The 23,384-nt window shown below is 41.0% G+C and overlaps 1 protein-coding gene across 21 annotated transcripts in view; it reads right to left on the reverse strand.

The window, feature by feature from the left end:
* Positions 1 to 23,384, reverse strand: part of MICAL3 (microtubule associated monooxygenase, calponin and LIM domain containing 3) — a 181,789-nt gene that overhangs the window by 63,664 nt on the left and 94,741 nt on the right. For 12 of the 21 annotated variants that reach the window (XM_077935209.1, XM_077935204.1, XM_077935201.1 and 9 more), the window contains exons 19-25: positions 21,312 to 21,368; positions 19,366 to 19,479; positions 17,999 to 18,106; positions 12,887 to 12,994; positions 11,984 to 12,170; positions 10,737 to 10,825; positions 9,798 to 9,885 (exon numbers count right to left, since the gene is read on the reverse strand). In XM_077935209.1, the coding sequence (XP_077791335.1) occupies positions 9,798 to 9,885; positions 10,737 to 10,825; positions 11,984 to 12,170; positions 12,887 to 12,994; positions 17,999 to 18,106; positions 19,366 to 19,479; positions 21,312 to 21,368 (751 nt within the window). The remainder of the gene's footprint in view (positions 1 to 9,797; positions 9,886 to 10,736; positions 10,826 to 11,983; positions 12,171 to 12,886; positions 12,995 to 17,998; positions 18,107 to 19,365; positions 19,480 to 21,311; positions 21,369 to 23,384) is intronic. The other 9 variants (XM_077935218.1, XM_077935216.1, XM_077935217.1 and 6 more) reach the window with 6 other exon arrangements.

The following is a 23,384-nucleotide window of genomic DNA, read 5'->3' on the forward strand; positions in this document are numbered from 1 at the left end:
GATTTGAATGTATAGGGCTCCTTGCACACTTTACTGCAGAAGAGCACATTAAAGAGGTGAGAAAGTGGTGTTTGTATTTCATGGTGGCAGCAAGGGATGCAGCTGCAAGGAAAAGGAGTACAGTGGTACCTCGGGTTACATATGCTTCAAGTTACAGACTCTGCTAGCCCAGAAATAATACCTCGGGTAAAGAACTTTGCTTCGGGATGAGAACAGAAATCGTGCTCTGGCGGTGCGGCAGCAGCAGGCGGTCCCATTAGCTAAAGTAGTGCTTCAGGTTAAGAACAGTTTCAGGTTAAGAACGGACCTCCGGAACGAATTAAGTACTTAACCCGAGGTACCACTGTATGTGCCACCGTGTGAAGGGCCTTCCCTATAGTTTGTGATGTATCTATCTTAATACCTGCAGATCTTTCCCCTTTGTGTGTTATGTGTTTAGAAGGTTATCCCAGAACTTCTGTTTGGATCACTAGGCTTTTTATGATAGAAAAGGGAGAGGAAGGAGGAAACAGGGAAGGATTGTAGAAAAAGTTAATTTTTATTCATAGAAGTTTGTGTGTTTCAAATCTTGCCTCAGGCACTCTCATGAACAAGCTGTAAAAGCTGACAATACTAAATAAAAGGGGATTCCATATATTTCTAATAGCATTGATGGTTCATCATGCAAGTTTAATTTTTCAAATTAGCAACTAAAGCAGGCCTAATGCAAACTTATTTCCATACTGGCTCAAGTTGAATTGGGAAGCACCATAGCTCAGTGGTAGAGAACATGCTTTGCATGTAGAATTCCTGGCATCTCCACTTAAAAACATCAGATGGCAGGTGATGGGCAAGACCTCCCATCAACCGCAGTATACAATATTGGGCTAGATGGACAAATAGTCTTGACCTGGTATAAGGCAGATTCTTCTGGTTTTGCAACTGGCCCACACTCAGAATCAGAATCCATGGCTTGGGTTGGGTTTGCAAACTGTGTTTTGAGGTGGGTTTAGCAAACTGTGGTTTGGCATGTTGTCTGAATTCACTAACGATAGTTGTGGCTCTATCTTTCGAAGCCCCTGTTCCATGGAGGTGGCTGTAAGCTTATAAAGCTGAGAGGAAAAGAAATGAAAGCTAGCAAGCTGGACTACTTGCCTATCTTATATAGGGCATGCTGGTTCTTCCTGCCTAAGTGTAGAACCTTACATTGAAATTCATTTTGTTAGTTTTGGACCAATTCCAAAGTCTGTTATGTGTGAAACAGATATAACAAGGATGGAGGAAACTGTGGCTCTCCATATGTTACTGGACTCCAGTTCCCATCATCCTTGACCACAGACCATGCTGAGTGGGGATCATGGGAGAGAGTCCAGCAACAGTTGGAGGATCACATTTTCCCCATCTCTGGTATAGGCAATACTGCGCCAGATAATCTGGAAGAATATTCTGACAGTAAGAGTTGTTTGACAGTGTGGACTCCCCTTCCTTGGAAGTTTTTAAGCAGAGGTTGGATGCTTTAGTTGAGATTCCTGCATTGCAAGGGTTGGACTAGATGACCCTTGGGATCACATCCAACTCTACAATCAATTCTATGATCTGATTTATCATAAGGATGCTATGGTCTAGTTGGATACAGACAATTTTAAGCAACATGCTGAGGATCTTTAATATGATTGCGGATGCAAAGGAGGTAACATACCACATTCTACTATGTGCACAATGGAGGTACACACTGTCAATGTTTATCATGAAGCTCAGCAAGTCTAGTGCTAAGTGCATAGTATTTAATCAAGCCGATTCGTTAGCTGAATATTCAGATGAAGCGAAGGAAGAAAGTATCTGGCTTCTGTAGCACTTGGCAAAGCAATGCTATTTATTCAAGGTGCAAACTACTTTACCATCCAGAACCAAAGGTGTTTTAGGAGTTCAGTGTTCTCAAGGCCCCCCATGTGCCTTTTATTGCTATTACTTTCAGTGACAATGAGTGCATGACAAAGAGAAAAGATTTCCAGTGTTCACTTAATTAGTTTGCAAATTTGCAAAGAAAAACTAGTACTATGAAATTCTCCCACTGTCTCGAGAGTGAGCTGAACCAATAATATTTTAAAGAAACCCCTTCCAAAGCTGACCACTGCCAAAACCAGTTCATTCCTGAACTCTGGCAGCCTTGCCATGTTTGAGAAATACAAAGAGTTGCCACCGTGATAAAATTATTATCTGTTTTGCAGAATAAAGGTGGGACAACAGATTCAGTACAGAAGCAACATTAGAAGTATACCACAAGCAAGAGAGCTACACATCATTCTCACTGATCAGGTATTAACAAAATACAGTGGATGCATATTTATTTCTGTGGGATATTCATAAAGTTGAAAATAAACCCCTGGAATTTTTTTTGATATGGATTTAACAGTTTGCGTTCTCTTTCACCTGTCTCCATGTTCGAGCTCTTTAGTAGTATGAAGCTTGTGCACTGGAAAGATTGTGTATTTGTGTACATGTGCATGCACAAACATTGCTGTGTACTTTGTGCACAAATCCACACTTGGCTTGCATGAAAAACCCCAGTTTTAGAGGAACAGCTCATTAAGTATCAATAGTGGAGGACAAGTTTGGCTCCCTTAGTGCAGTGCTTTACTTCTCTCAATAGAAGTGAATGGCTCTTACATACTTATTTAGAATTAAGGAGGTTCACTCAGGGAACACTGAGGAAGAGGTTAAATCTGCTCCACACCTTTGATGGAGTTCAGGGTTAGCCAACACAGTGTCTTCCTGATATTGTTAAGACTCCAACCCCCATTAGCCCCAGTCAGCATGGCCACTGGTCAAAAATACTGCGAGTCGTAGTGCGACAATATCTGGATTGTACCACGTTTGCTATCCTTGCTCCATTTATTTAGAATCAAGATTGTCCCTTTCTGTATTGTTACATACTAGGTTCTGTTTCTCAGTATAAGGGCTAGAGCATGAACAGCTATGACTACCTTCTCCTATAAGAAACTTGCTGAGCTTGTGAGGTAATAGGATGTTCATAAACATTCTAATTGTTTAGAAGAATGTTGTTAGCAACAATGAGAACATTAGCAGCAATGCACTTTAGCAGAAAAGAGAGAGATAGTTACCGTAGGAAAAAACCTCTCAATCTTGGGCCTTGATGACAGGAAAATACATGTGTTGTTGGCAGCAGAAATGGACAGGCAAGGGACCTAAAGACATGATATTGGGAAGCAGGGTGCAAGGAGTCGAAGAGAACAGGGACAGAGGCTGAATTTTATATATTGACTTGAAATCACTGGACAAATTTTTGGCTGCTGGTCAAAGTTCTCATTTTTCCTCTAAGAAGAACCAATGTATTACTTTAAGGCATCTTATTGCCTCGGGACTCCATGCATACTATAGAACCATAAACTGGAAATGCAAGCTCTGAATTATGTTAAGCAAATCCTTGTCCTGCCAAATCTTACTCTAAAGTATATTTTTCTTAGCACTAGCCAACACTTAATTTCAATCTAATGGACCAACTGCAGAAACTCCATCTCCAGGAAGTCTTCATCCCCCACCTCTTTAGGCTTGAATCAAAGGAGATAAACAATGGAGTAGAAAAGAAAAACTCAGAAACTATTGAAACCTCAGAAAGATTGTTTGGAATTTATTCCCTTTTTAAGGTGAAGAGGTAACATTTGCACAAAAACGTATTGTTTTCACAGCAACAAGAGTTCCAAAGTTACAGAATTTGAACACAAATGCACACTCTGCACCACCACAGTAAGTGCAAGAAAAACAAAATAAAAAAAGGGTACAACATCTCAAGTTTGAGATGTGAGGCTTTTCAGAGCACATTTCCCATTCTTCCCTGAGCCACAGCTTAAATCTCAAGCAGGGGATGTTCCCCCCCCCCTCAGATTTTGCATTTCAAAATAGGGGGCATTTAAGCAGACCCCAGTATAATTGCTGGGAGGGGAAAAACAAAACCCATTTCTTAAGAGATTTAAGGTATTTTTCGCTGACACACAAGTAATATTGCATTCTGTTTAAGAAAATACTCAGAATAACTCCCATCATCCCTCAAGAAATGCATATATATATATACAAATAACAATACAAGTCACTATGATCTACAGGGTTTGAGAAGGGATGAAAAGACAAAAGAAAAGAATTTCATCTCTCCCAGGAAAAAAGTGTTCTCAACAGGATTTTATGGTGGATCCCCAACAATTGTATAAATTTTACATTTCATTTCTTCCCTGTAGCTATTCAAAAGTGAGGTTCACTTTGAAAGCACATAACACTGCATTTTCCTATGTGCATCATTTCCCCTTGATACACCATGTCCAGACTCCTCATTTTGCTCCCTGCTCATGTGCCCTGTGGTTGGACACATTCTTCCCTCCACATCAATCCCACCATAAAAACCTAGTAAGAACACTGAAGGGGAATGCAATGGGGTCTAGGAACAGTCTCTCAAGAAAGCTTCCAAGCTAAGCTCTGGAAGGCTACTTTTCACAGGGTAGGGACACTATCTTCAGCCATTCAACATACATGCTTAACAGTAAACTTCCAGCTACACGGGACCTTTCATTTCATACTAAAAGTGATTCCATACATTATGGTAGTTCAGTGCAGGCCACAAGAAATGCAACCATACACTGGTATTCTGTGCAGGAGATGACTAAACCGCTTCTGGCACAGCGGAACATTGTGTCGGAAGCCAGAGCGCACGGAAACACTGTTTACAGACTACACAATGGAGCCAATCTATTATTGTGCAATTAATGCTGATTAGGGCCTCTTGTGGAGCAGCCATCAAACTCCAGGTGGCTGCTTTAATATATAAAATAATCCTAACCTCTTTGAAGAGACAGACCTTGCTTGGGTCTCTCTGCACATAATGTGGCATAAATCCTGGAGTCCCACTGTTCTACCAAGCTTCAGGTCCACAGTAACATTTAGGAAAAGAACTGTAGCCTTATTCCTACTTGTTCAGAATCCACTGCACACAGTTTTGATTGGCCTGCACAGTTTAAAAAAATGGTTGCTATCTTGCTGCAGTGGACACAGTAAAAACCAAGCAACATTTCAAAAAAGGATCAGACTTCTCAAATGCTGCCTTCATTGTGCAAGGTTACCAAGACCATCTCTAGACTTCCTAAAAAGTATTCTGTCACAGGTGGAAAATTGTATCACATCAGTCCAAATGTTTGCTACCCTACGATTAATTCTGTAAAGAACATGTTCTGTTAAAACAGAAGTTGGTGAGTACTGGCAGAGTTCGTGCCAAATGTGCAGATTGGGGGCAAGTGAATTTTACATTACCTATCAAGTGCATTTTATACCAGGGTGACAGCTAATAATAATTTAAGGAACTATATTAACTGAGATCAAGTTTAGCACAATTTATAGTTTGTAAAGCATATGCTGAATCAAAAAAATACTTATACACTAGTTATCATGTCAAAAAACAAAGAATTATATTCATTCAGATCATGGTATGTTGAGACTAAAGGTAGAATGCTAATATTTTAAAATTTGTGTCCAGGAGACATTATATAATCTTATTAAATTACATATATACGGACATTCTTCACTGATTCTATACTGCAGGTATGTTGTTGTAACACTACCATTAGCACAATTTAACACAGCTTAACCATGCTTATACTGAATCATGGCCTATAGAAATATATCTTAACTTCTCCCTGTGCAATTCCATGGCAATTCCTGCTTCTCATTGGTATACATTGGATGAACCAATGAAGTTTCAGGATTCAACAGTAAGTTTATTGCAACCAACAATATAATTTCTGTTGTTTTTTTAAACAAAATTATTCAGTGCTCTGTAGCGAAAAGGGACAAATTTACTGATACACCTTTTTATGTAGGAAAGAAGAGTCTGCCAAAATGGCATCAAAGGGAATAGAAGATGCAGCTACTCTAATCACTGATAAAAGAAGAGCATAGAGCTCCTCTAATCACTGATCAAAGATTACATTCTCTCTCCCTCTTCCCGTGTTTTAAAAACAAATACACAAGCAAATTCAGCTTGCATTCTGCAGATATGGGTGCATGCTACTAGAAACCCATCAACAGCTCCTTCAAGTATATGAAAGAGCAAGTGAAGTCCTACAACCCAACTTTCTGTCCATGTGAAATGCTGCAAATTCCATAGTGGAGTGCTGGCCTCCACTAAAAACAGCAACTATGTGTTCCAAGATTTGACTGTTTGTCTGAAAAAAGGTCATGTTTAAGTCCTAGTATTTCATGATTACTTGCCACATTCCAGCCACCTCACTATAGTGCAATTAGCTTACTTCACTCGAATATACTATTAAGGACAGATATACTCCACTGATAATACTATTTACTTTCCCTCTTTCAAAGGAGGATATTAGTACAAATTCTCTCAATTTCCTATATTTCTTTTCTTTTCTTTTTTTAATTAGAATGCTTTTGACTATGTGTGTAACATTCCAGTGACCTAGCTCATGGTGAATTACCTTAATTTCATTACCCCTAAAAGTTTTTGAGTGAAAACCAAACGCCTTTATATAAAATTGTAAGGGCAAAATGCAAAGAGACTGTTCCAAGCCCACTGGACCCACAGGAGGATTAATACATTCAAAAATATTTTACAGACATTTACAACGAAGTGCAGAAAGAACAATACTTCCGTGTTAAAAAAAAAAGACATGTATAAAAAATGACACTCACTGTAAAACATTCCAAAATACAAGAGACATACAACTATTACAGAATACAACCATTGAAAAGCAAGGGATTTTTTTCACCCCCACTCCTTTTATTGGCACCAGCAGCAATTGTGTCACAAAGGCAAATGCAGAGAGTGCTTGACACAAAATCCCAGGAAGACAGTACAAGAAAAAGGCGTAATACAGAGTTTGCCAGAAGCATGCCAGAGTTCAGCACAAGAAAGCGCCTGTCACAGCTTTCACCACCCCTGCACCAGCAGAAAGGGTTGCACGTTTTGGAGACAGTGTGCAAGAAGTGTAACCGGATAGTAGCAAACATCAAAAGCTAACTCACTTAAAGCACTCACATGTGCCACACACACTCCTGGGCAGACCAGGAGGTGGACATCAAGAGAAGATTTGGCCTACGCTAATGGCTAAATACTGAGCTTTGAGATCAGTTAATTTCCCCCTTTGTAACAGAATAGGGGGAGTCACAAAACACCTATAATGCAAGAGCCACACATGCCAGAGAGCAAAATTATCTCACAATAAAAAGTGCTTATTGTTTCCTGACCATTATTCTAATGCCTCAGTACAGAAGAGCTCTCTTCTCTACTATTCAAGTTAGCCGACAAGTAGGGAAGGGAGGCGACATAAAATGTCATAGTAACCAAGCAAATACTGATTGCAGATTTGTTTTAAACATGCAAATAGAGTAAGCACGGCTCCACTAGCATGCATTTACCTATTCCACGGGAACCAGTGGTCAGCTTGGAATGGGCAGCTGACCATGAACACAGGCCAATGGGAGGTGCAGATTTCTATTCGTTCCAAGACTGCATTTCTCCGCTTCCCCCACTACCATCCAATTACATTCTATTAAAATCACATTTTCCCCCTTTTCAAATCATCATCATTTTCCACATTATGAAATGCCAATCTCTGCATGAATTCCAGTGTCGGAAAAATGCAGTTAATAGAATTATATCTCTACCTCAATGGCAATTCAGAGTTTGCATGAGGACAGACCAGCCTCGCAGAGGACTGCCAAAGTCTGAAACTTCTCTGATTAGGATACTTCAGCTGGAATCTAGGGACTGAAACGTTTTTATCAGCTCTGAACACATAAAATGCTGGCTTCTGATTATCTGAAATATTTCACCCCAGCACTGTCTTTAACTATTATCGTAGTTCATGGTGCTTATATAACACAAAGGCCAGAATTAATTATTCAATTCATTATTGCTGGATTCTACTTTGTAGAGATTACAATATCTATAGACACATAAATAGGTATATGTAAACAAAGACACACGAAAGGGTCCTGATCTTAAACTTTAAACATATAGAGATTCCTCCAGCAGCCTCCTATGAAAATACACATTAATTTCCCATACTCTTTGAGTGATTAGCAAACTTATACATTCAAGTTAATTTTGAACTCAGCAGAGAGCCAAAAATTGTCTGCTTTTTGCCCTGACCAGCAGGGAACTAGAACTAAAAGTTAGATGGCTTGCAGGGAATGTAGGACAGGTTTCACTACAATATTAGGCCAAGAATAATTATTGCTAAACTGAAATTAACAAGGTAAAGAGCTGGTGAAATATGCTAGACCAAGTTGGCAACTCCAACTGCAATCAACTTCTGCAAGATTGTCAGTCTCAAGACAACAGAGGCAGGAGCTCAACACAAGCAGTATTCAGAGTCTGAACTCTTAAAAGTTACCTGAACAACCACATCCAATCTCTGATCAAGCAATTTAATCAGTGCAAAATTCCAGAACTCTTTGTTTCCACAGCCAAATGACTCCTATCCAATAGTTACAAGAAGCTGTGTTTTCACATTTGAAAGACTTGCTTAATACAAAATGTTTTTCAGAGCTTACTTAAATCTTAAATCTCTTTCATTTTGATTCTGGGTGGGAAATGCCACACAAATACAGAAACTGTACAATGCTATTGAGTGCACACAACTAAAAATAAATAAATGAAAAAACATATCTTGAATGATCCTTCAATTGGATTTTTTCATACTATTTAGAAACGTTTAGCCAATGGAAGGGCAACGGTTTAGTTCCTATGCACAACTATGGCTATATAATTTAATTCTACATAAAAAAATAAAATCTAAACCTGTTTGGCTTGGAAGATTCCACAACTAGAATCCAGTCTGGCCTCTTATCAAGTACTATTCAAATTTGATCACCAAAAGGTCAAAGTAAAAGTCTGTCCAAACAAGAGTTTGTGGCACAAATTGAGTCTATCACTCTCTCTCACACAGAGACAGGAATCAAGTTTAAGATTAACCAGAATGCCCTCAACAGCATACAGCTTGGTTTGTCAGCCCAGTCCAGAACAGCAAAGCATATATTTTGGGAGAAATTTCCACAACCTGCCAACACCAAGATCACCCAGAGTTAAAGGCTGTGAAAGACAACAAGGAATGTATAGCAGGCATGGCTCAAAACGTATCAACAAGGTTTTGATGTTTTGCTATTCAGACATCATATCGGTGAGAACTAGAAGATAGTTTTGCAGGTGAACACAGAAATCCAGTCAATGGACTTCTTCATACCATGCTAATGCTATATTTAATTCACTCAGCAATGTAGATTTTGCAGACTAAGGGTTGCATCCAGCTACGTTCTACTCAGAGTAGACCTGATGAAATTAATTAAGCTAAGTTAGTCTGTTTTGGGTATGACGAGCAATTTTTAATTTAATTGAACCTACCCAAGAAATCTTGAACTGGGTGTCTGTGTTTACCTGGACAGCATTCAGAACAGCAGCTTTGTCTTACAAACCATAATGTAACCCCACCACCACATAACCCCTAATTTCCTCCTGCACACATGTTACACAGTGTTACAAAAGTTGTCATTACTGTATTAATATCCTAGTGCTGATAAAAACTCCCCCATTATCTGCACAAGAACCTCTGACTGGACATAGATAAAGGGGACTCCAAACGCCATCAGCTGGCACATGAAAAAGGAGTCCAAAGGATTTTGGGCTACGTGGTGCCCAACTGAGGAAACTGTGTTTTGCAGGAGCTGGCTTGCCACCCTAACTCTGTCAAAGAGGTGGAGCGAGTACTGCATCACCCTGCCAAACAAGGAAGCAGAGCTACCTGGAGTCCTCTCTGACGAAGTTGAGATGGAGTTTGCACGTCCTGCACCGTCAGCCGCCATGTTGTCCTGCTGGGTCCCTTTGCTGTCCTGGGGGGGAAACAGGCAAGGAAGGATGCAGTTATTACATTTATGTAATTTAAATGTGAGAAAAGGAAACAAACAAAAGGTGGTTTTATGGTTTTAGATCCAGGAGAAACAATAATCCTAGCTTATTCAGGCATATTCCAGATCTGGACACACATTCTCATTATATATTTGTTATTTATCTAACTGCTTCTTCAAGTAAAGCCATATGGAGGGCATGCCTGGGGTTAGCTGATTTTAACAAAAAATAATAGTATCACATGTATTGTTTTTCCATAGTATTGCCTTGAAGAACTACTTGCCATAAAACCAACTGCCAAAAAATTAACTGCATAAGGAAAATTAATTCATGTTACTTTGTAAATGTAATCGTCGTCCAGTAGATCAGCTATTACATATATTCTCAAGGCAGGATTTACTTTAATGCATATCCATGTTTTAATTATTAAATTCCCACTCTTTGGGTATGAGTACTTTTCAATAGTCCCCTGATAAAAAGAACCTATTTTTATTATCCAACACCATCAATTGGATTTTGGATAGACAGAAGTAAATATGAATGGCAACGTGCCTATTTGCACACCACTGGCACAGCTTTTCATCTTCTCTCTCCAGACACACTGCTGTCTTGGTTTTGGTAAGCCAACAAATTTATAAAAACAACAACTGATAAAAAGTTTCCATTATGTGTTCTGTTTAAGAGTTTACAGCTAATAAAGCCAGGCGAGATCAATGCACATCGGATTCAGAAAGATTCTGCAACACTGCTCTCCCCCTTCCAAACAACCCAAAGCCACTTCCCAACATAAAATGGGAAAGCAGTCTCATCTGGGAAATGCAAGGAAACAGCCTACCTTTCCTGACAGAGGGCCCACTGCCGGTCTCTTCCTCTGTGCATAACCTGAAAGTCTGTAACAGTAGTGAGGCTTGCAGTAGAATTTTCCTGCAAACAGAGCAAGGGGAAAATGGTAATGAGAAAGACAAAAACTACAGTCTGGTAATGCCGTGCAATGCCACAGTTCCTCTGTATCTCCTCTGCCCTGTCACATACAAAATACATGGAGACAATTATGCCTCAAAGATTTAATTCATGTTAATTTCCTCCTTTCCTGAAAACAAATGGATTTTCCATAGGGTGCCTGATAGCCATTTACCCAGCACCCAACCAATAGCCAGAACATCCCAGGGGAACTTGCGTGGTATCGCACACAAAGCAGCATTGTATGAGGAACAAAGGCTGCATCACATGGAAATCTGGCAGAAGTGCTGTGGAAAAGGCAAGAATGAATGCAAAGAGGAAAGGGCTGGGCATTAACTCCAAAGAGACTGCTGCTTACCAAGAATTGGCCAATCCAAACAGAAATCTATGTACCGTGGTCACCCAGGTGATTTCTAACTACAAATATTCAAAAGTTATCATCTCACAGATGCAAATAGCCTGTGGTATGGTGTTGCAAGAACTTCCAGTGTGTTGCTGAACCTTCTAAACAGTATTCAAGGAGAGTCCTGTTTACATGATGATGCAGTTGTCTAGCCATGAGTGCAAATACAAGAGTAATGGCTTCCCACTCTGAGTTTTCCATAATCTCTGGCAGCACACAAAAAACCTGAGCATGGAGAGGAGTTCAACTCCCAGTTCAACCAGCTTCAGATTGCAGTATTTACAATGTGCATTTTAATTTCTACAAATACCTCTTGCACAATAATAATTTTGGATGGTGTATCTGAAGTGGGCCAAACAGTGATGCAATGATTTCCTGACCATACTAAAGATATATGGAATCCTGAAGGTTATTTCTAAGTCAAAGGGCTGAATCCAATAAAAGTCATGTTGTGATCTCAATGATTTCTGCTTGCACAATGGAACTCCCTCTCCTTCTGCTCCCTGAGTTCCCGCCCCCCCAAAAAACCTGTCCCAGAAGCCTGTGGGAACCCCCAGAGAAGATTTGGGTATGGGGACACAAGTGGGGGGAAGGAGGAGGAGGAGGGGAAGTTATGTTATGCAAGTAGAAATCACCTGCACAACAATTTTGCTGAATGCAACCCATCAGTTGAAGCTTTTGCCCATCCCTTCCTAAGGCAAAAGGTAAATTTCACTTACCATCCACCAGGTCGTAGGCATAAGACGACAAGCGCAGGGTTGTAGCACAGTATTCACATTTGAAGCAGCTGCGGTGGAAGAATTTGCCTTCAGCACTCAGTCTTTCCATCACGTAGACACGCTTGTGGCAGAAGTAGCAGACATCACTGCCTCCCACATTCGGAGGGAATTCTTTTTTCAAGGAACCCTAAAGCAGCAACAAAGAAAGGTCTAGACTCAGTCACAAGCTTACTTTTACTTCCACTGTAGTGCCATATGTATTCATTAGATTGTTTTGGAATCCTTCAATGGGAAACGGAGGACTAAGCAGGCACCTATGGATAATTCCAAGGCCCCAACATGAGGAAGAAAAGATCAGCCAAGGAACACACTCCGTAAGGTGTAGCATCCAACCACCTGAAAATAAAGAGTCTGGCGGAATATGGGAGAACTGAAGGGTCTAAAAATTCTTTAATTCTCTCAGCTTTAGCTTTCCCACACATCCTGCCTCTAAAATGGGAATAATGATGACATACCTCACAAAGTTGATGAGAGACACCATGTGTACACAACTAACAAATTGTGGAAATGGTCACACAATTATGATAGTAATAATCCTCCTCCCACATTACCACTGAAGCTAAGCTCCAAACAACCACTGTCAAATGATATCTCCACACATTTACTCCAAAGACACCAAAGCTTTCAGCAACAGATCTTTTGTGTACTATCCATTTTCTTTATAGCAAGAATTCAAGAACCCACAAAGGGAAGTGGAGGAACAGGCAAGGAAGTGCTTACATCAGCTACCTTTAACTAAACACTGAGGGAAAACTAAAGGCTCTATATTACTGAGGATCTAAGGAAGAGCTGTCTAACTTCTAATCACAAATACTCATCACCTTCTGAACATCATTCTCTTACCAGTTCCTTCTTGTCTAGAAGGGTTTTGGGTTGGTCTTTCCTTTGAAGCTGATTGGCTATTTGCTCAGCCAATGAGCTCACGCCACCTGTATACATCTTTATATACTTCTACCAGATGAAGGTAATGAGGGTGGGGGGAGGTAAGATGGATGGGGAAAATGAGGGAAAAGAGAAACAGTATAAATTCAGGATGAAAACTACGAAAGAAAAAAATGGCAAAAAAAAATGGCAAAAAAAGAAAAAAGAAGAAAATGGCAAAAAAGGTGCAGAAAGGGGTGAAACCATGCCAAGACAGTGGACAACACAAGCGTGTGTGGCACCAGCAAAACAAGTGATCTCAGCAACCACTGCTGTGGGCAGCACTAAATAAAATTATTAGCAGTTTGTAATCAGCCACTCTTAAGACCCTGGTCAGAGACTTTCTTTTGCCAGAGAGTCGTTCGAGATGAAAGGTGTTTCTAACCCCATCTCCCACAAAGGTTTCCCATAACAGCTGCCATGTTCTTTCCAAACACCATGCTTGTCTCTAGATTGACAGCTGAACATAGTCCTGCCATAGGGTCAGATCTAGTCCATGAGCTGCTGGTTGTTGACCCCCTCCCCCAAACAGAAACCCCAACAATTGGTGACTAAGAGTGCTATGGGTTCAGGGATGAGGTAGCATGGATTACCCATATTGGGATATCATGGCTATTTATGATATCCAAAATCAGACTGGGGAATTACATAGTCTGGGGAAAGGATATCTGGAGGAGAAGTTAAAAGGGAAAGAGGGGTGTAATAAATTTGCATGCTCAGATATATGTTCTTTCTTGCAGGGCTGCAAAAATACTAGTGTCTTTAGCCACTGTGTGTTTCTTCATCCCAGTCTCCCCAGTTGGATATTAAGTCCGCTATCTCTTTTCATACCCCATCTCAGGTCGGAAGCCAATGTGCAGACACTGTAGTTTCAACACCAAGCAAGCCTTTTTCTCGCCCACATCCAGCTTATGAAGAATGCTGGAGAACCCAAAAGCTTACTCATTATTTTTTTACATTTTGGTTGGCCTTAAAAAGGTATTTCCTTACTATGGAAGTTGCGAGGGGAGTGTCTTATGGCTGCCTTTGCTTATTTTTATTAAAACAACACGATTGGTTTCAACTGTTATTTAAGCTGCAAACCATATAACACAAAAAGATAACTAGATTCAGAAAGTGTTTCAGAAATATATTGGGGGGGGGGGAGCACAAGCCATTAAGTTTACAGAACCTTAAATACTGAGAATCTTCACACACAGTCCCACCTAGCAAGTCATATAAGTGCACCCCCCCCCCCAATTCTCCCTTAAGTTTATGGGGAGAGGAAGATGGATGAGGGTTGCCTAGCCTCTCAGAAGGAAGCAGAATATCAAATTCAGCTCAAGAACCTTTGACAGTTTGCCCTTTTCAAAAACAACAGATATTCCACTTATTATAAGCCAATGCACTTTGTACTGAAGAACAGAGAGTAAAATCGGCAAATCCTTCTATTTACCTAAGTAGATACATTATTAACAACTAATGGGCCTTCCTGTTGGAAGAATAGAGCTGAGGGATCGGAAGACTGGTCAGGCGGAGGGCCTGAAGTCAACAGGACTCTCAACTGATATATGGTATTTCAAATTGCAGCTAATTGCTGATAGATCTGCACATTTTGAAAGATCCATAACCCCCATGAATCTGTGTAAATTCTCATGACTGCTTTTAAAGGTAAAGGGACCCCTGACCATTAGGTCCAGTCGTGGCCGACTCTGGGGTTGCGGCGCTCATCTCGCTTTATTGGCCGAGGGAGCCGGCATACAGCTTCCGGGTCATGTGGCCAGCATGACTAAGCCGCTTCTGGCGAACTAGAGTAGCGCACGGAAACGCCGTTTACCTTCCCGCCGAAGCGGTACCTATTTATCTACTTGCACTTTGACGTGCTTTCGAACTGCTAGGTGCGCAGGAGCAGGGACTGAGCAACGGGAGCTCACCCCGTTGCAGGGATTCAAACCACAATTTTCTGATCGGCAAGCCCTAGGATCTGTGGTTTAACCCACAGCGCCACCCGCGTCCATGACTGCTTTTAGACCCAGGCAAAAACATTTCTCTTCAACCAGGCCTTCTGTTAAACAATCTATGGCCTTTTAAAGGTGGTGTGTGTGTTGTTGTTTTTATTATGATTGTGTTAAGCATTTTGTGTTTTTATGTTGTAAACTGTCCTGTGATCTTCGTAGGATGTGTGATATATAAATTTAATTAAAAAATGAACAAGTCATTAAAAGAAACCAATCTGAGCCATTGACCACCACATCTTATGACACCAGTGAATTCCCTAAGTTTATTACATATTGTGTGAAAAAATATGTAATATCTGTTACTGACAATTTCATTAAGAGAGTTCTTGTTTTATGAGAGGGAAAAACATTCCCACATTTTCCCCGCATCATGTATTATTGATGGCACAGGTGTTGGGGTAGTGCATTCTACATCTGTATTGGTATTCTACCAGCTTCTGAAGGCGCACCTGTTTATATAGGCATTCCTTACATCTCTTGACCCAAGTCTCCTGTTTTAATTGCTGTGGTGTTTTAATGCAATAGTTTTATTCCACATTTTAATCACATGTTTCTATTTTAACATTTTAATGGGATGAATTTATTGTGTATTTCAATTATGGTGCATTTTTCATTATTCTGTATTTCAACAAGGTTGTGCAACTGGTTTTAATGTTTTGTAAACCACTTAGAAGCCCTGTAGATATTGAAAAGTATATATTAATCTTATAACCTTATATTGTGTCTCCCTTAGTATTTCTTCTCTAAATTAAAAGACCCCAAACATACAAGCCTTGCCTGGAATGCCCACCCAACTTCTTGACTGGTATTTTGGTGCCTCTTCTGCACCACTTATCCATCTCTACAATACAGTGGTACCTCTGGTTACGTACTTAATTCGTTCTGGAGGTCCGTTCTTAACCTGAAACTGTTCTTAACCTGAAGCACCACTTTAGCTAAAGGGGCCTCCCGCTGCCGCCGTGTGATTTCTGTTCTCATCCTGAAGCAAAGTTCTTAACCCGAGGTACTATTTCTGGGTTAGCAGAGTCTGTAACCTGAAGCGTCTGTAACCCGAGGTGCTACTGTATTGGAATTTGTCTTTCCACAGCTGCTGCACCAAGTTTGATTGAGCTCTCCATCGCAGCTCCAGATTGTCATTCTTGGACAGTCTCAGCCAGTTTAGACTCAATCAGCATTGGAATGTTTTGCTCCAATATGTATCACTTTACACTTATTAGCACATTTTTTTGCCCCTTCACCTCATTTGGAGATGTTCTTTTGGAACTCTTCACCGTCTGCTCAGGTTTTCATCATGCTCTATAAATTGGTGCCATCTGCAAAGTTGGCTTTCCCTGATCACTTCCAGATCATTTGTGGGCAAGTTACACAGTCTTATTGTCTCTAAGACAGCCTCTTCTATTTTTTTCTTTTGTGTGTGGACTGTGTGCCAAACAAATCTCTTCAGCTACAGACTTCCTCATAGACTGTCCCAATACAGATCTTTTGGGGATTCCATGACCTATTTCCAACAATTGTGAGAATTTTCAGCCTATTTCTACCCTAGGTCTTGTTTATGTATGAGAAGAGGGGACAACATGGGAAACCAAATGAGGGGCAATGTGGTTGCTTTGTCAGAAACAGGTCTATTGTCGTCCACAAGTTTTCTTTTGAAGGGAAGGGCTTGGTTTGCGAGTCCTTCTCTTCCCCACTCTACAAGCAGACAGAGGGGACTATGTGTTCTAAAGGATGGTGCTTCTTGCCAATGCTAAAGGTTATTACATTTGCCTAACATCGATTTGAATCTAATCCACCTCTCCCATAAAAACTCTACAGAATTCTCAGAGCAAGACTACGTTGTTTAAAATGAAATATTAGCTCTACAACAGACAGGTGTCCACATTCCCCATGCCCATCTTGAAGAATTAGACAACATTTAGTGACACAATGACCAATACAGTATAGCTCTTCCTACAGAACAATCAGAAATCCCTTAAACCTTAATCTAGATGAGGCAAGCAGCAAGCATTTCAGTATTCACTACGCTGTTCAAAAATCAAACCACAACTAATCTGTTATATTATAAGACACACAAAGCAATATAGTGGTTTGAATCACATCCTCAAAGTGAAGCAGCAAACAAGCATTTATTCATCATGTAGCTGTTCAAGGGTCACAGAAAATCCAGTGCTAGAAACAGCTGTTAAGAGACAGACAACACAGTGAATTCCACTCTTGGCAACAATGAAACCTTATTGGTGGATCCTTAGTAGCCAGAAATGGCTGTTTGACATAATGGTCCAGTTCCAACATCACCATGGTTTGGTGGTCAGTAGCAGTCTGTATTATTCCATTTCCCTTCCCCGCATAGCAAAAATAATACTGGGAAGCCATGGTTAAACTAGCAGGTCATAATTACTGCTAGCCTAATTTTGTTTTCATTTGAGTGACTCAAACCACAATTTGAACTTGGTTTTAATTGCCAACTTGAGAACAAATTATAGTTAGAAGTGATTATGGCAGCGCCTGTTCAAAACATTATAATAAAACCAAGATATAGCTACGGAGAACATGAAAGTGAAGTGAAGAAGCCCAAGGAAGATGCAGGAGAAAGCAGAGGAAGAAGCATTTAAGCCCACAAAGGACTCCTGACGATCAAACTATGGCTTGGTGATTCGGACCCAACACATCTCCCAACTGGGTGAGTGCATTCCAGGGTATGCCTTTACTTATCTGAAGGCAGAACAAGCCAGTTCTGGATGAGACATACAATATTCTTTGTGAAATGTTTGCTAGCCATTGCTCTCTCTCCTACCAGACAATCAGTAACTCTGAGGTGTAAAGGATATGCACCATTTCCAAATTCACAAGCCTTGGAATAGCCAGGATACAGAGGAATCCCAAACCTTTCTGCAGGCACACAGGCTAAGCTCAGCCACAACCCAAGGCAAAGAGAACTTATGAGCCTAGCTTTATCCAGTGCGGCATTCTCAAGTGGCAGGAGATGGAATAGGCCAAAGATGTGCAACCGGGTGCAGCCTCAAGCCCCACACCATGCTACCTGTCTGAGGGAGTCAGAAGAGGGAGAAGAAGGGCGACTGGAAGAGCGGAGGTTGCGGGAGAGCTCCCACTGCTCAACAACAGATCGACGAGATCGCTCAATCTCTGGCTACAAAATAAAGATGAGAAAGTCAGAAGACGGCATTTCAAAATAGATAGGAGCTTTTGGGAAAGGGCGGGTGAGAAAGGCAGAGATCTTGTAGCTTGCAAGTGACGTAGGAAAACTGTGGGCATGCTCTACTACTTTTAAACTCCCCAGCCAAAGTTCAGAACATTGATAATTGGGGGGGGGGGGGAATGGTGGAATACCAAATCCATGTACTAATTTCAGCTGTGAATGACCTTCCTGATGCTTGCCTTTCAAGTTTTAGAAATGAATGGATTTATAAAGAACTGTGGGCTGGATGTATCCTGAATAAAATACGAGAAATTCTATTCCAATCATGAAGCAATACCAAAAATTCCTAATAAGAAGGTTGAAAAGAAACAACTTTCTAAAATTTCTGCATGGTAAAAGAGACTGCAAGACTGTTAAGCAAGACACATGTCAAAATGCATGTGCTTGCATTCAATAGTCTCTTTTTACCCCATCATTATTTTGTTTGGCAAAATGACTAAAAGCAATTGATATTAGACCTTCCAGAGTTTAACAAGATGAAATACGTTATAACAGCCCACGCAGGGTCAGAAAATAAATTCTGATCAGCAACTGATGATATATGATTGAATATTGGCACTGACATACATGTTTAAAAATTAGAGGACGTATAGAAAGAATGTATATATTGCTTAAAGAAATAAACAAGTTTTCAAAGCCCATTTGGTTTATATATAAAGGCTGTTCTGGGGTTAGTTAACTTCCTGGTTTCATTTGTTTTGGGTTACTCTCTAGCATGCTAATTTTATAGAACCTTGCTTCTGAAACCTAGTTACGTACCGCAGACGCTTTTCATCTCCAGACTGGCTAAGTAACGCTCCACCAACACTTCTTGAATCTAGCGGAGTCTTTCAATACAGATTCTACCCTACTCTATAGAAGTGCAAACTCTCAAAAGCCCCTTTAAGTTAGGAGCTTCTTTCCCACATATGCCACACATCTTTTATTAGTGCTAGACGAATCTACGCAAGATTAAGTGTTGATTCAGCAAGCAGGAACAGTAAGTTAACAGGAAAGACGGAATAATGAGTTTGGATGTTGTTTTACCCAGAGTGATTGAAAGTGTTCTGCTACAATGTGATAGTGTACTCATCAGCCATTAAAACAGGAGATCTGATGCCAGCCATGTTACAGCCCAAGCAACCTTTCATTTCCCATTCTACGGAACGGCAAGCAGACACAAAGCGCCAGACAGACAGGAAGGCGGTCACCTGATGCCTGGTTGTTGGCCTTTGCTCCAGGAGGGCAGCCAGCTGGCTTGCCCTCTGCTCAATGGTAAGCGTGCGCTCTGGCACACGGTCATCTGAAAAGAACTGGTGAGGTCTCTGCAGAATAATGAGTGAGGGAAAATGAACAAGAGAGCACAGGGGGGGAAATATTCATGGAAAAAGCATGGCAGTAGGAAAAGAAACAAAGCTGAAAATAAGGTCAGAGGCAGTTAATTAAATGCTTGTGCATTAAAAAAAAAGTGGGACACAGGGGTAAGGAGGGGAACAAGAGCTCAAAATCCTCTGGATGAAGGTTGCACACACACACACACACACCCCACAGATGTGACATACATATAACACAAACCATTTACGGTAGCCGAATCCAAATTAGGTCTACTCTGGAAGTCACTGATTTAAATAGGTTTACTGCTCAGGAAGCATGCAGAGGGCTGTGACTTTTGGAAGCTGTGGTTTATGAATCCTACAGCAGCAGGAAAAGGAGCCAAGATTGTGCCGCCAAAGCAGCGTCATAGTTTAGCTGCTGTGAAATACAGGTGTGTCACAGGGATCTAGAGAAGGGCACTTGCTGTCTGTAGTGACGCACACTACTGAGAGGTAGGGAGTGAATAGAGGCAGGGAAGCCCGGCAGATGCAATATCGACACAGGGACAAAACCTCTGGGTTTTCCTTCCTCACTTCCCTCGCTCCAACTTTTTAACCTGGTTGTTTTGGAGACTGGATGCAATACCAAGCTAGTGGTGAAGAGATGGGTCATGGAAGGGAAACAATGGCAAAGGCATAGTTCTCTGTGAGGGGCTAGTGATGTTTAACACAAAATTCTCAGTATCCTCAAAACTGTTTTGTGTAGAGCTCCTTTTCAAAATTATTTACTGTGATGAGCAGCTTTTAGAAATATATTGAGCAGGCAGACTGCAGCATCGATCCATGCCTTTATTATGTCAATTCATTCTCTTTCTTTGCATGTTCTACTTTGGTCCAAGCTTAATCCAGTTAATTTAGTTTTGTAAGCTTTTGTGGAGGGGTGCTTAAAAATGTCCCTTTCTCCCTACTGTCATGAAGATTTATCTGTGCATTCCATCAGGCTATGTGAACTGTTTCTATCCCAGCTTCTTCTTCTTCTTCTTCTTCTTCTTCTTCTTCTTCTTCTTCTTCTTCTTCTTCTTCTTCTTCTTCTTATTACTCCACCCATCGGGCTGGGTTTCCCCAGCCACTCTGGGCAGTTTCCAGCCCACAAAAAACCACGATAAAGCGCCAAACAACAACAACTTCTCAATACAGGGCTGCCTTCAGATGTCTTCTAAAAGTTGTGTAGTTCTTTATCTCCTTGACATCAGATGGGAGTGTGTTCCACAGGGAGTAACAATTGTTAGTTCTTTTTGTAAATAATAAAACTAAGAACTGGTTCCTGCATTGTCTTGTTTCCTCTTTCTGCCCCATCCCTTTTTCATTTTGTGTCATTCCTTTTAAAGGGTGAGCCTGAGGGCTAGGACTGTCTAGCTTTTTATTGATCTGTAAGCTGCTCTGGGAGCTTTTTTGGCTGAAGAACGAGGTAATAATGATTCGGATAGATGGATAGATATTTTCCGACACATCAACAGGCCCTTTCTACTCCACTATAGTATCTCCTATTATAGAGAAAAATGGGGAATGCCAAATTCAAAGTGCTAATATGTGCCCAACGGGGGAAAAAACATACTGCATGATGCTCAAAGTGATCACAAGCCTGTCAAGCAAGTAATTCTGCAAAGGCCACACAGACACAAAACCACTATTTTTACGGAGCATTTTCAGTAGAGCTTGGCTATTAGTATTATGCTGGCATAGGAATAGCTCTCCAGCCTTCTCTTACCCACCCCCAGCTTGCACAACGTTCTCCCAAGAGTGCACACACCCTCTTCATGCTGCTTTTGCTCATGCTATTTTACCCGCTGCTGTCTGGGACTCTGCTCTCCAGCTGGTTCTCCATGAGGTTCCCTGTTTGCCTGCAGGCAAAATAATGACCTTGACAAATCCCACATACACACTCACAGAAAGATAGCATCGTTCAGTTAGGAGTCACCCTACAAGAGAAACATTAAAACCACAGTCCTGGAAAAGCCATAGGAGGTTTGCAAAGATCATGTGGCTGCTGTGAAGAAAGAGGTTTTGTGCCGAGCTGTTAAAAACAATACTTTATACAAACTGTGTTAGTAAATGGTGACAACATCAATAAATATCCACACAGTGATACACGTGGTGGCAGAATAAGGAACCGCTCCCAAGAAACCGTAAATTGTTCCTTGGAAAATCCTAGTTTTAAAAGTAATGTGAGGAATAAACTTTAGAGAACTTTAGAGGCAAAGTGAGATATGTCCATTGAGCTTAAGTAATCACCAAGTCTGTTTTTAATTCAAAGGTTATTTTGAAGAGCCTGGGCTCCCCTCAACGTGCACAAGAAACAAGGCTCCCTGGCCTGCAAAATCCAGTGGTATCCTACGATAAGACAGACCGTAATCTTCCCTGCCCCAAGAATGCAGACACCTGGAGGCAGCTTTGATTATCCTCTATACACACAGGTATAGTTTTATAAAAATGTAGCTCCCAGAAACTCACAAACCTGCTCATACTTCATAAGACAAAATAGGTGTGTGTGTGTGTCCTGCAACTTTCCAGTTTTGTGAGTCAATGCAACTATATATGAAATATAAAACACCTTAAAAACAAATAGTTTACAAGACTGAGTGGTAAGTTTCCCATTTAGAAGCTAACTCTTCTTGCAGATCAAGCAAGAGAAGCTGACCCAGTTTTTCCAACTGTAAGTAAACCATGTTCTATGTTGCGGACATCAGAATAAGTGTGCCTTTGTGAATAATACTATTTTGGCCCTGACATTGTGGAGGGAACTCCTGGGGTAAACTGTGTACCATGATTCACCTAACAAAACAAACCCAGTTAGTGAATGTCCTGCACAAGGACTTCCCCCTTGTGCAATGGGTTTCCCCTCCTCTCCACCCCCTGCTCCCCCTGAAATTGGCTGGGGAGTGGGGGTCAGGAGAACCCCAACAGTAGCACGCTGGGGAGGAGAAGAGAGAAGGAATTATTCTTTTCAGCAAGTTGCAATGCTTGCACAAATGGAACGTTCAACATGGCGCGATACCAATAAAATATGTAATTGATGTTGAGATGAATTGTATGACTGCCCTGTATTGTATCAGTGTTATCTAATTTTATTATAAAAACTCAAATAAAATCATTTATTATAAATTGACTCAAGACCCCCACATTTTTGACACAATCATGTAACTGGGGTGCCTGATTTGAACAAAGTATTCAACAATAAACTACTTTGGAGGAATGTTTTAACAACGTCAGTGAGGGAGGGTGACCAGGAAATGGGGGAGGCTTCCCAAAGTCCCAAAGCCAGGTAAAACAGCTGGGCCCAGGCATTCTAGATGACTGCCATGCTGATTAGTGGTACTATGGTCAGTTGGTGGAGGTAAGTAAGAGCAGCACAACACACTAGGAAAGTAAGGGAAACCGCAGCAGGCTAGGATTGGTAAAACCTGGAGGACTTTTGGGGGCTATGTTTTGGAATTCCTTGTCATTCTCATGAAGTGGGGAGCATCCTGGCCTCCCCCAACTTCTAAGTAATGTAGCAACAACAATGGGTTTACATTCTAGCAAATCGTAGGATGTCTGCACGACCCCTTTATTAAACAAAGTCATCCTGCTGCTATGGGAGAAGCGTTGTAGCAGTTCCCACATCACAGGCCAAATGTAAGAATCTGCTTCAAGGCTAACATTCCCCAATCTGGTGCCCTGAGGATGTTGTTGGACCACCAACTTCCATCAACCCTACCCAACATGGCTAATGGTCTGGGGTAATGAGAGTTGTACTAGACCAGGCCAGAGAAGGCAGGTTTAGGCACATTATCTAACTTATTTTCATTAGAGAGAAAGTAAGGTCCAGGATAACCTCTGATCCTGAGATAGGACACCCCTTTCAGTGGTATTTAATG

This window comes from Podarcis muralis, chromosome 10 (genome assembly GCF_964188315.1).
Source record: "Podarcis muralis chromosome 10, rPodMur119.hap1.1, whole genome shotgun sequence".
Lineage (NCBI taxonomy): Eukaryota > Metazoa > Chordata > Lepidosauria > Squamata > Lacertidae > Podarcis > Podarcis muralis.